Source organism: Budorcas taxicolor, chromosome 14 (genome assembly GCF_023091745.1).
Source record: "Budorcas taxicolor isolate Tak-1 chromosome 14, Takin1.1, whole genome shotgun sequence".
In the NCBI taxonomy this organism is placed as follows: domain Eukaryota; kingdom Metazoa; phylum Chordata; class Mammalia; order Artiodactyla; family Bovidae; genus Budorcas; species Budorcas taxicolor.
The window spans coordinates 19,971,389-19,988,021 of NC_068923.1; the positions used below are offsets into that span (position 1 = coordinate 19,971,389).

At 41.5% G+C, this 16,633-nt stretch overlaps 1 protein-coding gene across 2 annotated transcripts in view; it reads right to left on the minus strand.

Moving 5' to 3' along the window:
• The window catches only part of KHDRBS3 (KH RNA binding domain containing, signal transduction associated 3), a 145,832-nt gene that overhangs the window by 15,665 nt on the left and 113,534 nt on the right, over window positions 1-16,633 (minus strand). For both annotated transcript variants that reach the window (XM_052651902.1, XM_052651903.1), the window contains one exon: window positions 6,719-6,801. In XM_052651902.1, coding sequence (XP_052507862.1) covers window positions 6,719-6,801 — 83 coding nt within the window. The remainder of the gene's footprint in view (window positions 1-6,718; window positions 6,802-16,633) is intronic.

Below are 16,633 nucleotides of genomic sequence, written 5' to 3' on the forward strand. Positions count from 1 at the left end.
ATTTTAAGAGTCAGGAAATACAAAAAGGGCTATCATCTTCTTTCATTAAAAAGAGGGCAGAATTTGTTAGGAAAATTATTCTAAAACTAATAAAACCCATTTTAAGAACATATGAAACATGGGGAAAGAAACTATAGGAGATTCACCAAGTAGATCTTAATCTACAGACCTTGAAATCCGGTAGTGAAGATGTAAAGCTGGTGGCATGATAACCAACAAACCCGCTGTTTAGAATCTACACTGTGGTGAGGAAACTTCTTCCCGGCACGTCCCCGCCCAGCAGCATCTGTCACTGCTCTGAGTGGCTGATCATAAGCGCTGCTGTCGTCTTCTCGATGCTATTAAGCAGATGGCAGTGCTAAACCCAAATGATGTAGCCCATCTTCCCGGTGGCCTCTGTTCTCACACACCACCGTCATCCCACAGCCCTCGGTGATAAATCTCACGTGCTCTCAAGAACATGAAAGGCCGCACTGACGGCAGCACTGATTTACTGCCATTAGCACGCCTGTGCCCTGCTGCTGCTTGCATCCTGCCCTGGAGCTCATGCGTGAAGACTCCACGCGGCCGCTTCATAGTTCTGGCATTTTCTACATATGCAGGGACTTTTCTTTTCCCTTAGCTGCTTTCAGGTTAAGCAAAAGAATGTGGGCTTGATCTTAAAGAGAACTGGATATGAGGCCTGACTGCTATTCATAATTTTGTGACTTTGGTCAAGCTCAAATTCTCAGAACATTAGTTTCCTTTGTAAAACTAACAATCTTACAGATGTTCTTGGGAATTAAATAAAATGATAGACATGAGAGCATTTAATGTACGAGCTAACACTTGATAAGTACTCCTTGAAAATGTGTTAATGAATCTTCAAAAAAAAGTGCTATGGGCAGTATCTGCCCAACATCAGCCCTTCATGGACCACTTTCAGGATGTCTGCCATCTACATCCGCCACTCATCCTGTGAGTGACTTAATATTATTCTCTATTATGGGTTTTATTTTAACTTAAGTAAGTTTACTATAATTTTTAGCAATACTATTCATAAAATCATGTGGTTGATATGGCAATTCTACTTTCCCAATAACTAAAGTCTAACCATTAAAACTAAAAGCGTCTGCCCATGTGCCACCTGAAACCACGCTGTGAAACAGCAGTGGTAAGTGCGCTTCTTTGAGAAACACTATGATAGAAGGAAAATGGACTGAGATCAGCATTGTCACTAAGCAAATGACTCGGGCCACTTACTAAACCTTTCCTTGTGTCTCAATTTTCTGAAGAAAAGGGGGTGAGAATAACGTTTAAAGTTAAAATGAAGATTAGAGGGGATACACGCGTGGGTGCACACACACATCCACCCTGCGGCACTAGCACTGCATCAGAAGCCGACACGCAATTAACAGCGCTACCAGCGCACGTCACAGCCTTGGCCCTCACGCTGCTCCTTTTCCCTCGTAGGTTGTGGCTTCATTTTTACACAACCTTCCCTCCTTTTTTTCTCACCGCAGGGTCCTTGACTGAGAATACATTTACAGCTTTACTGTATACACTGGGTTGGTGTGTCTGTTACTTGATCAGCGTCTGCACATTACTGTGTGAGGAGTTTGTCGTCAATCCCTATACTGCTTAGTTTGTGTGCTAAAGAGAGTCCTTCAGCACTCGTGCAGCAAGCAGTTAAAACCCTGGGCAAGGTGTGGTTAATCCAGGCCAAACCATTACTGTTTTTAAAAGTCCAAAACAGCCAACCCTGAAACAACACAGAGCTATCTTCCAATAGACAGTGATTTTACTGATGTTGAAATGCTACATCCTAAGCTGAACAATAGCTCATCATTTCCAAGGTGAAAATGGCAAATTATATTCACACCTCTCAAGTCAGCTCCTGAGATGACATTACTGCACATATAATGCTAAAGCTGCCAAGAGAAGCAACGGCAAACTAGAGAGCAGGGCAAACGGCAGCATTAACTTCTGGCTCATTGCTCTCCTTGCAACTGGCGTCTGAAAACACAGCTAAAGTACGTGGAGCTTCTTGACAGCCTCCATTACCCTGCCTATTTGGATAAAAGCACTTAGGTGTTGTTTTGTCATAAAAACAAGTCAATAATTTTGTATTCTAAAATTTTTCCTTAGCTGGATAATGGTTTTCAAAGACAGACAAAAACCTAAGCTTAAGTACTCTTCAGGAGTGTATTCTTGGAAAAGTTGCTAAACATCACATCTTCAACTTCTATACATGGAAAAACAGCAGGTAGGGCCATTGTGAAAACTGGAGGTAATGCACATAAAGGACATAGACAGCTGAGTGCAAGACTTAATACATTCTCCCAAACTAGCAGCTCTTATTTCTAATTTCTTTTTTCAGTATTTCTAAGTGTTTTCAGGAAAATCGCAGAGATTGTGGAGGATGAAATGAAATAAGTACTTGAAAGTACCATCAAACCACAAACTACTATGGGAAATTAGTACGTCAACATTAAACCCGCCAGAAAATAAAACTGTTACTACGCAGTCATCCACTTATGCTCAGGGAGTTATTAGCACTTTTTGGAAACCCTTTTTGTTCTACTTTTTTTACAATTGATAATTAGAGGAATCAAATATTTCTTAGAGAATTTACAAATATTCAGAAACACAGACTAAAATATTCTGAAATTTGAATACAGTCAAGATAACTAACAGATCTCCTCATGTAGTTACCTTTCAGTGAGAGCACCTGAAATTTACTCTCTTAGCAAATTGCCCAAACTCAATACTATATTATTAACTACAGTCATCATGCTGCAAAATTGTGACTGTTGTTAGAATCATAAATAAGACATCAAATGAAAACTAATCCCACTTAGTTGAGAAGGCTCCGGTCATGCCAGGGCAGGTGCAGGTTGAGTTCTGAGGCCATTTATCATCTGCTCCTTTAGTCCTCACAGCTACTCCAGAGCTGTGCGCCCATAGGAATGACTCAGTAACTGTTTTTGTGCTGATGTATATTAGAATAATTCCAATATTGTAAAGAACAGTTCATATTTCTCTTCACAGATAGGTGACAGCTTGTTGCTCATTAAGTGTGTGAAGTCAGGTAAACAACGCTTGTTTTACACTGCAGTACAAGGCCATTACAAACACTGACGGGAAACATAGCTGAACTATGCTGAAGTTTTTAGAACTCTGTAGGGACTCTCATTGGTACTCTAGTTTTCATACAAGGTATTTGAAAATTGATAAGAGAAAATTCCTTATTTGTAAACCTCCTGAGAGAAACTTTTTTCCTGCAACAAAAGTATGATAAAATGATTACAGCACATGAAGTGTAGACATCTAGTTTTAGCCTGCAACACTAGCATGAAGATAAATGAATTCTTAGGTTTGATGAAAGTGAAGAATCCTCCTGCCAGTGTGGGAGACACAGCAGACCTGGGTTCGATCTTCGATCCCTGGGTTGGGAAGATCCCCCGGAGGAGGAAATTGCACCCCACTTCAGTATTCTTGCTGGGATAATCCCATGGACAGAGGAGCCTGGTGGACCTACAGTCCATGGGGTCACAAAGGAGTCAGACATGACTGAGTGACGGGAAACATGAACATGAATCATATCCATGTTCAAGCAATCATATTCAGTTTAAGCAACTGAAATCAAAACTGTGACAAAAGGCGAGTTGAAAGATGATGGAGCAGAGTACAAAAGAGAATGCTCAGGGCCAACGTGGATCTGCCACTGCTCAGCCCTGTCAGTTAAGACAGGTGAGTTAACCTCTCTGAACCTGCATGCAAGGAATGACATGCTTAGACTTGAATTCTGCAATATTTCACACTGAGCAGAGAGAGTCTCTGTGAAGTCCATGGTCCAGTACACCAAGTACACGGCCAACGTTCAGTACTGACAATGAGAATGATGGCGATTTATAGGTCAGTACCCACTACTCGATTTGAGGGATGATTTCAAAATTTGCTCTAACTAGCTCAGACTAGATTTCTAATTCCAAGACATACAGTGTTGTACTTAAGCCAATGTTACAATATGTGCATATTATGAACTGACCTGTCCACCCAGAATCATAAATCGAAGCCCTACCCCAGTACCTATAATGTGTGTTTAGACACAGGACCTTTAAAGAGGTGATGAAGTCGAAGGAGGCCTTCCTCGGGCCCTCGGTCAATCAGACTGGTGTCACTGTAAGAGAGGAAATCTGGGTACAAGGAGGCAGCAGGGGCGCGTGCCCAAGTGGAGACACTGTGTGAGGACCGGCATGGCCGTGCCAGCCGCACGTCACACAGGGAGCCCCAGAAGAGACAGACCTGCCAACACCCCGAGCTCAGACCTCCAGCCTCTGTGGCCCTGAGAAAATACGCATCTGTTGCTTAAAACACTCTGTGGCATGATGTTATGGTAACTCTAGCAAACTAACACAGCTCCTGGAAACACTTCTTCATCGTATTCCATAATGTAGCTGCTTCATCATGATTTACAGCAATTGCCGAAGAGGAAGACAGACAGACCGAGGTGCAAAGTCAGGACCCTTAACTTGTAAGATGCATGATCTTAGGCAAGTTTAGCTAATTTTTATAAACCAATCTTCTTTCTTTAAAAGGACTGATGCCTATTTCATAGGTTATGAGGATTAAATGAATATTCAGAGTACTTAACCAACAGTGATTTCTGCATTTGCCAGAACGTGCAATTCTCACACAAATCTCTGCAGTCCTTCAGGTAAGATGAGTTGTAGCACTGAAAAGATCTTGACCAAGAAGATGGCTGGGCTATCGGTAAGATGTTCCTTTTAAGTGAGTCTTCCCTGATGTTGAAAGGGCTTATAATTTATAAGGTGCCACCTAACTGGTCTCTGCCTCCAGGCTCACCATCTGCCAATCTGGCCTCTACACGGCCTTCTGGTTAATTCTCCAAACCCAAGTGTGAACACACCATTCCCTAGCTGGCACCTCGTCGGTGGTTCCCTAGTGCTGCCGATGGTCTGGAGCCTGTGCCCCAAGCCTGGGAGGACGCAGTCACCCTCCTCCCGCCTCTTCTCTCCCATGCGTCACACCATGGAGCTCCGTGCCGTGCTTGGCTTTGGGCAACGTCCTTCGATATCCGTACCTTCATGACCCCTACTAGCCCTTCACTTTCTCAGTGAAATGCCCCCCGTGTTCCCAGTCAGACTCCAGCATTGTCTTAGCACTATTTTCTCTCAAACTCTCAAGTGGTTACCATTTTACATTGCTTTTAAATATTTGCATTTCATTCTAGCTTGTGAACTTTCCAAGGAGAGGGTCTCTGTCTCAATAATCTTCGTAATCCAACATTGAGCACAGTGCCTACATTTAAAACATGTAGTGGACATTTAATACATACTGGCTGAATAAATGACCACAGGAATGAACACCTGTGATCAATCATATTACCATGTTATCACAGTTTAATATGGGCAGACTTCAAGCTCTCCAAGTCCTCCAAGTCTGCTTCACACTCTGCATTAGCTATTTACTTCTCTGAGCCTCGGTTTCATCATCCATATGACAGACGTGTTAACTCCTGTGCTGCCATTCAGATTAAACGAGACGTGTGAGTAAAGGATTGTACTCCATGTATGATTCTTGACTAACTACTTAAACTTATGCTCTGCGCTTTTCTTCATCTATGTAATGGGATGACTTCATAAAATGGGATGACATCATACTTCATAAAATTGCCAGAACACTGAGAGGAAACACGTAGTCTTATCTGCTGTTTACTGTGTGCAAGTCACTCCAGGTGTGCCGTGAAGACGGGTACAAACATCATCCCCAAGGCTTCCTGGAAAGAGGACCAGCTGGGAGTCAAAGTTTAAAGGCTACTTACTTGTGACACACCATACTGGAGAAAAACCTGGCATGAACAAAATAAGAAGAAAGTATATCCCTGCCCACCTCAGGACCCAAATGCCAATCTGCTTAGTTTTCCTTGCCCCTCATGAGTTCAGGAGTGAATTTATGCTTCATCAATTTATGCTTCATGGACTCCATGTAGTCCATATTTACTGAAATTTATGCCTGATACAGCCAGCATTTTGGCTTGTGTATGTCTATCTTTGTCTTCCACTTAAAGTTTTAAGCATAAAGCAAGAGGCTTCTCAGGATTTAGGAAAAGATTCTGGACAGAACACACAGATTTCATATACTAATGAACATCAAAGTCTACTATGCCATGACTATAAAGCTGTGTTTCCCCTCTGATAACACTCGTTTCTAAGTGAACACTTCTTCAGAAAATGAATCAGAACTAACTCATTTTTCACAAACAGGAATCTGAAGTTGTTAGAAAACAAGAGCACTGTTGCTAAGAAGCAGAAATTATTTACGAACACAACAAAACTTCCGTCACTCCCATCCCCTGCACTGATGAAGCAGGAAAGTCTCACGTTTCTAAGATACTTTGGAGCCTCTGGACTCGAGAGCCACAGACCTGGCACACATTGTTCTTCCTTAGAATATACTGAATGCTTAAGCTAAATTTTTAGAGAAAATAAAAGTTTCAAAGTGCATCTTCCAAGACGCATTGCTTTAGCACTACAGTAAATTTGAGTGCAATACATGCTAGTTGGTAGGACAGACAGAGTTTCTCCAATTAAAACAAAACAAAGACCAAGTCAGATCATCCCACTGGCCAATCGTCATCCTGTTCCCAGAGGGTATAAAATGTGGACAACACAAGTGTCTGCTGTGGGGTCTGTTCAGAAAGAGTGACACTTACCTTTGGGTTGGGGCGCTATAGCTGTTATCATAGGAATCATAACTCTGTTCATCATAAGCAGTGCCATATCCATCATCATAGTCCTAAAATACAACAGAAGGACAAAAAGTTCAGAGAAGTTTCTGGAAAGAAAGAAGCATTCTGCTTTCAGTGAATCTTTATTAATTCAGCTACCATTGAACTCTATATCTAATTATAACGTAAAGAAAAATATAAAATTTTCATATCAGTGAAAATGATAGAGTAAGAACCTCCAAAAATTCCTTCTGAAAAAGCAAAGAGAAACTGGCAAAAACTGTCAGAATGAACATTTTCAGAACTCTGGAAATTAACCACAGGCTTACAGAGATCTAGGGAGCATTTATTTTTAAAAAATTGGCTGCATCTTGGAAAGAACGGTGAGCTCTGATGTTTTAACCTGTTCTATTCCCATCCCTCACCCCAGCTCTGTAGGAGCCCAAATCAATCAAGCAGGAAAGCAGCAGGCCTGAGGCCACTGGAGGGGGCAGGCAGGGTGGAGCACTTTCCAAACCCCATCCATTCCCAGAGGACTGTCTTTATCAGACCCGACTTGGAGGTCATCCAGTGCACAAAGCCTTCTCCCTGAGGATCTCTGAGAAAATAACTAGGGGCAACTGTTCATGATCTCAGGTGCTTGAGGTGTGGAGGAAAACTGGTGCGAACAACAGGCTACAAGGAAAAGTAGAGGAATGCGAGATCCATTTGGGCTTTGCAAAGCTCTGACATAGTTCTGGAATTAGGTACCATGTCATATAGCTGCCCAGGACAGACCTGAGAAGGTCCTAAGTGCTCTCCTCTGGCTGACCTTGAGGTTCAGCATAAGAAGGAAAGTCAAGGCTAAGCCAGAGTTAGTTATAAACTGACTGGCTGAGTGTTGAAGAGATACTCCAACATGTACTCACAGGCTCTTGGCAAAGATGAGGGACTTAGTTTCTAACCATTTGATAAAACCTCCGTCCAGTCATCAGCTGAGCACCACGTTAACCAAAAAGACACTTCCCTGGCAATGCAGGATAAATACTGATTTCACAACATAAGTTTGGAAAAGTAACTAAAGTCCCAGCCCAAAATGTGGAGAATTTGATTCCCACATGGAAATATTATTTATTAAATGTCCAGTTTTAAACAAACGGAAATATGCAATGTACAGAGAAATGCAAAGTATAGTCTGTAAACAAGGAAAAGAGTAGTCAATAGAAACTGTCCCTGCAGAAACCGAGACAGTGCACTTGCTGGACACAGATCAGTTACCTGAAGCGCATTCAAGGAGCTAAAGGACAGACTGCACGGGAAAAACTAAAGAAGGGCATGAGAACCATGCGTCACCAAAACAGAGAATATTAATACAGAAATAAAGCCAAAGAAATTCCTCAAGTGCAAAGTATAACTCAAATGCAAACTTCACTAGCGAGGTTCAAGAGCAGTCAGTCTTTGTCATCTTAGTTATCAGTTTCTTAGATAGGCTAACAAAAGCAAAATAACCAAAAAATGCAGACAAAAATGCAGACTCCATCAAAATTAAAAACTTCTCTGTCAAACGACATTAGGAAGAAAGTGAAAAGACAATCCACAGTGTGGGAGAACATATTTGCAAATCATACATCTGATAATGGTCAAGCATCCAGAATAGATGAACTGATGAAGAACGGTCATAGCTCAACAACAGAAAGACAATGCAACAAGAGCTGAGGCCATCCTCCTGGTTCTACAGGGACATTCTGAGGACACTGTGCAGATGTGATAACAAGTACATGACGGTTATTTCACAGCTATTTTGGAAGTGAAAAACGTCCAGAGAAATGATCATTCTGTAAGATCAAATTACATATGCTGCTCAATAACATTTATATCCGTGGAAGTGTGAATCCTGTTCTACAACTGACTTCTAAGTTTCCGGGGGTAATCAATTACAGTGACTTTGCATTTACTGATATTTAGTTAACATTTAAAAGAGCCAGGATATAATCTAACTATTTTTGGAACATCAGTATTATCAATGATAATCAATTTAATGATTACCACAGACCTCTTGGAGTGGAGAAATGTGGTCAAGGGGTAAGAGAAAAGATCTGGAGACAGATGGGCTTCTGTGTTTTATTGTCACTGATTTTAGACAAGATTTTAAAGTGATGACCATGGTTATTCTCTTTGAAGAAGCATCTAAATATCATAACTCAATTTATTTAATTTAGAAAAGCAAAACTATCTAAATAGAAAGTTAAATTATAATACATTTAATTGTGTGAGACAAATATGAATTCAAAGGGATGACACTGTCTTTGTAGGAGTAGGCTTATACAATTTGTACATGATCACCTGAAGAGTTTTTAATGTTTTTTCACAAAGAAGAAACTAAGTATTTATTGAAGAGGTATGTGTTCAGAATTTTGAAAACAGATAAATATAAAAGGAATACTCATTAAATAATGGCAGAGGAAGAATAAAAGTCAAAAATATCCTTGGAACAAACTGGAAAGCCACAATGTCTCTTGCAGTAGCTGAAAGTGAGTCGCTAATATAGCTATGCTCTACCAATGAATAATGCAAGGAGGAGAAACGTATGAGATTCAAACAAACAACAATACAAAACAAAAATTGAGATGATTTTAGTTACAAGTAGCAAAATGAGATATTACAATTCTGGTGAATTAATAAATTCAGAAATTAAGAAAGCAACTATCATTCTTAACAACAAAAAAAGTAGTTTTTACTACATAAAAAAAATCAAAACCCCAAAACAACCCAACAACACTACCTCCTCCCTTTAGCCCCTACCCTGTGGCTGGCACTCCTGCTGGACACCAGAGAGGGAAAGGGGTGTCCTGATCTAGTGAGGACTCTGGCAGAGATGACAGGTGACTAAAGAGAGAGAGAACCATCAGGCAACATGCCAGCTGTTATGGCAAAGGGAAGCATCAGGATAGCACAGAACAACCCAAAAGGCAAAGGGGAAAAAAGTGTCCCAGAAGTGATGAAAGCAGAGAAAAGCAAAAGCAGCTGGGAAGATTTATTAAAAATCAGGCAGAATGAACAGCAGGTGCAAAACAATGGAGGTACAGACATAAGACCCCTTCTCATCCAGGGTCAGGTGGGCATGCTGTGGTGCAAATGCAGGCGGGGAGCAATGAGCCTGAGATGCCCATATACAGACCATGTGTGGCCAAGGTACAGGGTGTGGGCTTAGATTTTGCACCTCAGCAATCTCTCTGGAAATGCTGTGGGCGTGTAGGAGGAATCAATCTGGAGGGCTGGACGTGCTACTAGGTCACTGCCTTGAGCGTGTGGTTTGGCAAAATGTAGAGCTTATTGCTGCTTCAGTAATTCATTAGCAGCTTTAAAAGAATATGGCTTCAACCATGCAGAATTCTATGCTCATTTAAAGAATCAAGATTATTTAAACTCCTGTAAATGACTGGAATTTTCTTAACTAAAATGTAAAGTAATAGACTATTTTAAACTTAGTTACGTCATTCATTCCTTGCTCAATTATGCTAAGATAGTATGAATACAAGGCTGTGTGTGTGTTAGTCGCTCAGTCATGTCCAGTTCTTTCCAATCCCATGGACTATAGCCCACCAGGCTCCTCCATCCATGGGATTCTCCAGGCAAGAATACTAGAGTGGGTTGCCATTCCCTTCATCAGGGGACCTACTCGACCCAGGGACTGAACCTGGGTCTTCCACATTGTAGGCTGATTCTTTACTATCTGAGCCACCAGGGAAGCCCTAATACAATGTTAGTTTATTTGAATTTTCAAATTGTGTAGGTCATTGAATAACTGACTTCCGTATTTAACACTGGCGATTTAAAAAGATTAAAAATGCAACTCTCACAAGATTTCTTTCATGATGATTTCACAGCTGGATTTGTCCATGGTGGTGTAGCCTCTTCCATTACAAGCATTATTTGTTCAACGGACAGGACTTGAAAAATACAGGGAAAGCATGAAGCAGATTTTAACTGACAAAAGGAGGAAAAATGAGTGTGAACGTGGATAAATGTGGCTTCTGGGAGGGAGTGGAGTGGATTTTTGTTGATACCTGCTATTTTACTGCAAGACCGAGATGAGATCATTGGCTGAGAACAGCGGAGCAGTCATCCAGCAAAGGATCAACAAAGGGGTAAAACGAGGAAGGAGCTCAAAGCTGTAACTACTGAGCCCATGGGCCCTGGAGCCTGTGTTCCACACGAGAGCAGCGACCGCGAGGAGAAGCCTGCACGCCACAACCAGAGAGGAGTCCTGACTAGCCACAACTAGAGAAAGCCCAAGCGCAGCAACACAGACCCAGAAAACTGAGAGTAAATAACTTTTTGAAAAAAGAGCGAACAAAGATGGACAAGAAATAAAATTATGTTGATAAACATTCGTGCAGCATTCAAGAGACTCATTTGTCAAGATCCACTTCTGCACTCTCATCTTTGATAAGAAAGATGTCTAAATGGAGATGACGGGGTGACCTGGACACTTGGTAGGCGTCAGGGGCGCCACAGAAGGCAAAACATGTTCTAACATAGGTGAAGATCCTTCATCTGCTATTGCCAACCTGAAAACCACAGACATATGACCCGACACCAAGAAATCTTGCTTTGAAGAGAAAAGATGTTCTAGGATAAAGGAAACGGCATGACCTATTTAATTCTATTTCTGTCACAAGTAAAATCAAGCATAAAATTCAAGATGGGAAAAACCATTTTAAACAGAATTTACAAAAGTGATTTAAAAATAATGTTTAGGTTTTGAATCCTTTTAAAGGAGACAATTATGCTAACTATACACCACCTCACTATAATTAGGGTGAAACTCGGTCATTTCAAAATGTACAGTTCTCATATAAAACGCAAGAGTTAAAAGATTATTTAAATCTAGGCTTATGATTATTTTGAGTTTATCAAACACACACATTAGTTAAGAATAGCCTTCTGAAAAATTCATTTTTGCTGAGGTTCTGAATAATAGTAATATCCTTGTTGAGTATCACCAATGACCGTGAACACATCACATAGCCAAGTTATTTTATAATTAAGGACAAAAATCACAATTTTAATAACAACTCTAAGTAAGAATCTGTCCCCTATAATCATTTAAATAAGACATCATTAATTCAACAATCAAGCTGCATCCCCACGTGTTGACCTATGGCTGTGAGGAATACATTACGCAGCTTCTAGACTCACACAGCCCCCTCACCACAGTCTCTGGAGTCTGCCGCCTGTGTTTTGATCCCAGCTCTGCCTCTGATCTGGCTGTGTGGCTTTGGGCCATTACCTGCCCTCCTTCCACCTCAATTTTGCAATCTTAATTCATCCCCTGGCTGTTTCCAGTGGTTGTGGGAGAAACTAACCCAAGAAATATACATGAAGGCTGTCTGGCACAGCTCTTGCCCTATAAACCTGGTTCCAGTTTACTGAAGACTAATTCCTGTTAACACTCTCAAGCTATTAGGCCAGAGAAACATCAGAGCCACCAACCAGGTAGCTTTCTTTTGGTGAATGTGATAAATTCTTAAAATATTGTCTAAACTGTGATGTCTACATCTTCATTCTGCAAATACGAGTATTAACTACTACTGTGATTTTTAGATAAAAGAGTGGCTGACCAAGAGTAGTTGTAATTCTATCCACATCTGGCCACAGCTTTTAAAAACAGGTCTCCATCAATTATTCATAGAATGTCTTCCCTCCTCTGTTTGTCTCTCACTGAGATAGAGCTAGATTTATTTAGATTTGACAAGGAATACAATGTAATATAATACAGAAAATAACAAAGAGGTTAACTCAGAAATTCCACAAAGGAAAGGGAAAACTGTAAATAGAAAATTAAACCAAAAATCCCACAAAGATGAGAAAAGGGGTTAACTCAATTTCATTAAGCCCACATTATGTACCTCTGGTAAGGATTTTTATGTCAGTTTTTCCATTTTCCCTAGGAGGCTGACATTTGTCGAATGACTACTGCTCTGAGCCCTTGGAGAGACTGTATTGAACAAACAGAATCAAACAGAATCACCTCTGTCCTCAAGCAGCTTCCATTCCAGAGGGGAACATAACACACCTCAGTCCTCAGGGACACAGGGAAAGAGCGGGGACGCTGGACATCGTGGAGAGGTGCCAGGAGTCCTCACAGAAAAGACTACAAATGCGAAAAAAGTGAGAAGCTGCTTATGTGGATTTTTGATTTTGCTGGTGGTGCTACTGGTACTTCCAGCAGAAGGAACGGCAGACAGAAAGGTCAATGTGGGGTGAGCCAGGGAGGGAAGCGCAGGAGCCATGTCTCGGGGGGCCTTAGGGGCTTCAAGTGAGGTGCCACTGGAGGCTCTGGTGCCTCATGTGATCTTCAGGGCTGTCCAGGATTTTATCTATTTCATTGATTTAACTTCCAATACACTATTTCTTCCCTTATCTGTGTCTAACCTGGAACTAAAACCATTTCATTATTCTTTATATTTTTCAATTCTAGAGTATTTGTTTTCTATATTTTCCAATTCTCTGCTTAAATCATCAATTTTATCTTTTCAATTCCGTGATTATAAAGAACATAAAGTTTGTGTCTGCTTTATGAATCTATTATGGTCTGTCTTTACTGGTTCCTCATCTTGCATGCCTATAATTTTTGATTAATTGCAATTATATATGAAGAATGAGAGAAATAACTGAAGGCCCACACTGTTGTGTTTTTCTAGAGAGAATTACACTTGCTCTTGGTGCAGGACAGGAAGAGTCGCAGTCCCAGCTTCAAGGCACCCCACACAGGGCCATGACGACAAGCAGCCTTCCTCTGGGAGGACAGCTTTTCTGGGTTCCCCTTCAAAGTTGAGGGGATTTATCAGCCTCCTACACCCAAACTTGGGGGGCCATGGACTCCAACTACGTAACCCTCTCAAACTCTGGATTTCTTCTGAGGCTCAATTCAGCTTCTCAGCTACCTCTTCAGGAACTGGGAGACGCCCTCACAGCCTTTCTCAACCAGGGTTCCACCAGAGAGTGAAGCCCGGTGCCCATGGTGTCCACTGTGTATGAAGTGGGCTCACTTCTCTCCTGAGCATGCAGAGCAGCAGTTGTTGGCATCACCCTCACAAAGCTAAGGAAATAAGCATGCACATCATTTTCTATGATCTGCTATTCAGATGAGGAACCCCAATTCCTATCAAATATCCAATGCATTTGATTATTACCTGTATCATCCACTAGAAATGCAGTCTCCCTGACAACAGGGGCTTCACCGACCTTGTCTACTAGTGTCCCCAGGGCCTGGTACAAGAAAGACTTCAGTAAATACTTCCTGAATGGTGACTGACTGGTAGGGAAGGGTGTACATGAGTTCTCTCGTTCTTCCACGGGTCGTGGCATGACTGGCCAGGAGAGAGGCCCCAGGTGCCTTCAGTCCCATGGTGGAAGGGGAGAGGGCTCCTGACCCACCAAGACGTATGCCTGATTCACAGTGCAGAGGTTGCTCCACAATGAAAACATCCCTATCAGAATTTCATAAGCTTAGTATTATGATTACTCCTTGCTCAGCTTGTAGACTCACCCAGAAACCTTCCGATTATCATCTGGTCTAATAGTAGAGGGACCAGATGTGCCCGAGGTTTGTTCAGCTTGAACAAATCTGCTTGATGAGAGATGTGCTGTTCTGTTATAAACAAGAGTATCTGGTCTATCTAGTACAACGTTTTTAATACACAAACTGATCATGTTTTCAACTTTTTATTCATGCATAATATAAGTCATAGGAAGGCACACACCCCAGGTGCACAGCTCAGTGAGCACAGCTGTGCAATCAGCACACAGATCAAGACAGGGGACATCTCGGCCCCTGGACGCTCCCCTTGGGCTCATCCTCAGTTACTACCTACCCCCAGAAGGAACGCCATCCCGACTTTCAACACTGCTGGTGAGGTTTACTTGCTCTTGAGCTTCATAGAGATGGAATCAGAGTGGCAACCCCTCTGTGCCTGTTTCTTTCAATCAGCTTCATGCTCATGAGATCCGTCCATCGTGCTGCAGGCAGCAACCACTGGTTCCTTCTCGCGGCCTGAAAGCTTGCCTATATGACTGTACTATCACATCCTCATATCCACCCTAGTTGTAAATGCTTTTGTAGTTTTGCCTACACACCTCTTACATAAGTCTTATGAGCCTCTGTTGTGGTTCCCAGAGCAGAACCACTGTGCCTTGGGAAGAAGGCCTGTTTTTAGCTTTAACATGTGGTACCAAACCACCAAACCCTTTTCCAACATAGTTGTATGGACTGACATTCCCACAGCACCCCATTCCAGTTAACACTTGATTGTTTTAACTTTAATCTTCCTGGTGGGTGTGAATAGCACTGAATAGTTCCTAACAGTCCTATGTGATAAGCACTAATATTTCCATTTACAGATTAGGAATTGAAGTATAAAGTAGTCAAGCAACTTGCTTAAGGTCACACAGCAATTAAAGGCACAGCAAGGAATTGGAACCAGTCTGTCTGGTTCCCGACCTTGCTTTTAACCACTGTGATACATTGCCTGACTCTATACTGAGGATCAGACCCTGTACCCTGATGAACTCCCCAAGATAATGTCGCACTATGAGGTTACCTCTAGATGTCCCCCTAAATACTCATGTAAGTCAACTGCAGGTGTTCTTATCCTGAAGAGTCACTGTGCTTTGTTTCCATGTCAAGAAATCAAACACTGATGACTCACTCGATGAGGGGCTCTGTGGATAAAAAGGCATGACCCTATCATCAGCTTAAAATAAAATGGGAAAACTGACAAGCAAAGCAGTGACCAAATCACTCCAAGGTGAGTACCCTAACTAGGATGTACCCTAACTGGGATCCAAATAATAGAGAGGGAGCCCCTGGCACATACAGGGGATTGCGGTAGGCTTCAACGGGTCCTCTGTAGAGTAGGATCTACTTGCAAGCAGGACTGAGCTCTACGCAAGCTGATTAAAGGCTCAAGAAAACAATAACACTAAGATGGCAGGTTCCTGTAGGAAATCCATTGTAACAGAGGACTCATCTAGTGCCTCAGGACTAACCTACCTGAGGACTAGGACACATCCATCATGCTAGCTCAGATAACCTTCCTCATTAGGGAGGCAGGATCTGCTTTCCAGGCCTCAGAGACACTGTCATTTCAGAGTCCTCTGCTCCATGAACAAAGCAATTTTCTGGGGTTGTTTTTGCTTAAAGTAAGAAGGAAAAACAAAATCCCTTCATATTCATAAGTTTAAAATCTGAAATTATTTCCTAAAGTATTGCATTTCTAAAATAGGTCAACTTTTCAAGCAGTTTAAGAAAGAGACAGACTTGTGAAGCACCTGATAGACATTTCAAGTAAATTGCACACTGCACTTACTCTTGCTTCTGGTAAAATGGAGATAAAAAAATTATAGAACCTTCATCTTTTTATCTAAAATAAAAAGGTGTCCCTAGGCTTTTCAATTCACATTTAAAATGCATTTTCATAAATAACCTTTTCACAATCTGTACTCTTTTAATTAAATTTTTCGCTATGGAAAACAAAATAATTGAAGCAGTTTAGTGATTAGTTAACCGTCAAAAAATTATACCAGCAGTCACTGCAATGGGAAGGTTTGCGTCAGTACAACTCTCATTGTACTCAAACTCCCAGACTAGTCACATAATTCAAACTTCAGGTGCGCTCTCAGAAGAATGAGGAATGTGCTTTCACTGAGTCTTTAAACAAAAGCTATATTAAAGAATGACATGTATATTTTAAAGATATATTTGGTTTTTCCCTAAAGGCTTTCACTGATGTTCCTAGTTGACTAAACTTCAGAAGGGTTTATTCTTCGGGCAGATGGAGAAACAGTGTTCCCTGTGGTGCCATTTTACAGACAAAGATACTGTCTATGTAGTGTTTTCTGGAGACAAGTTTCTTC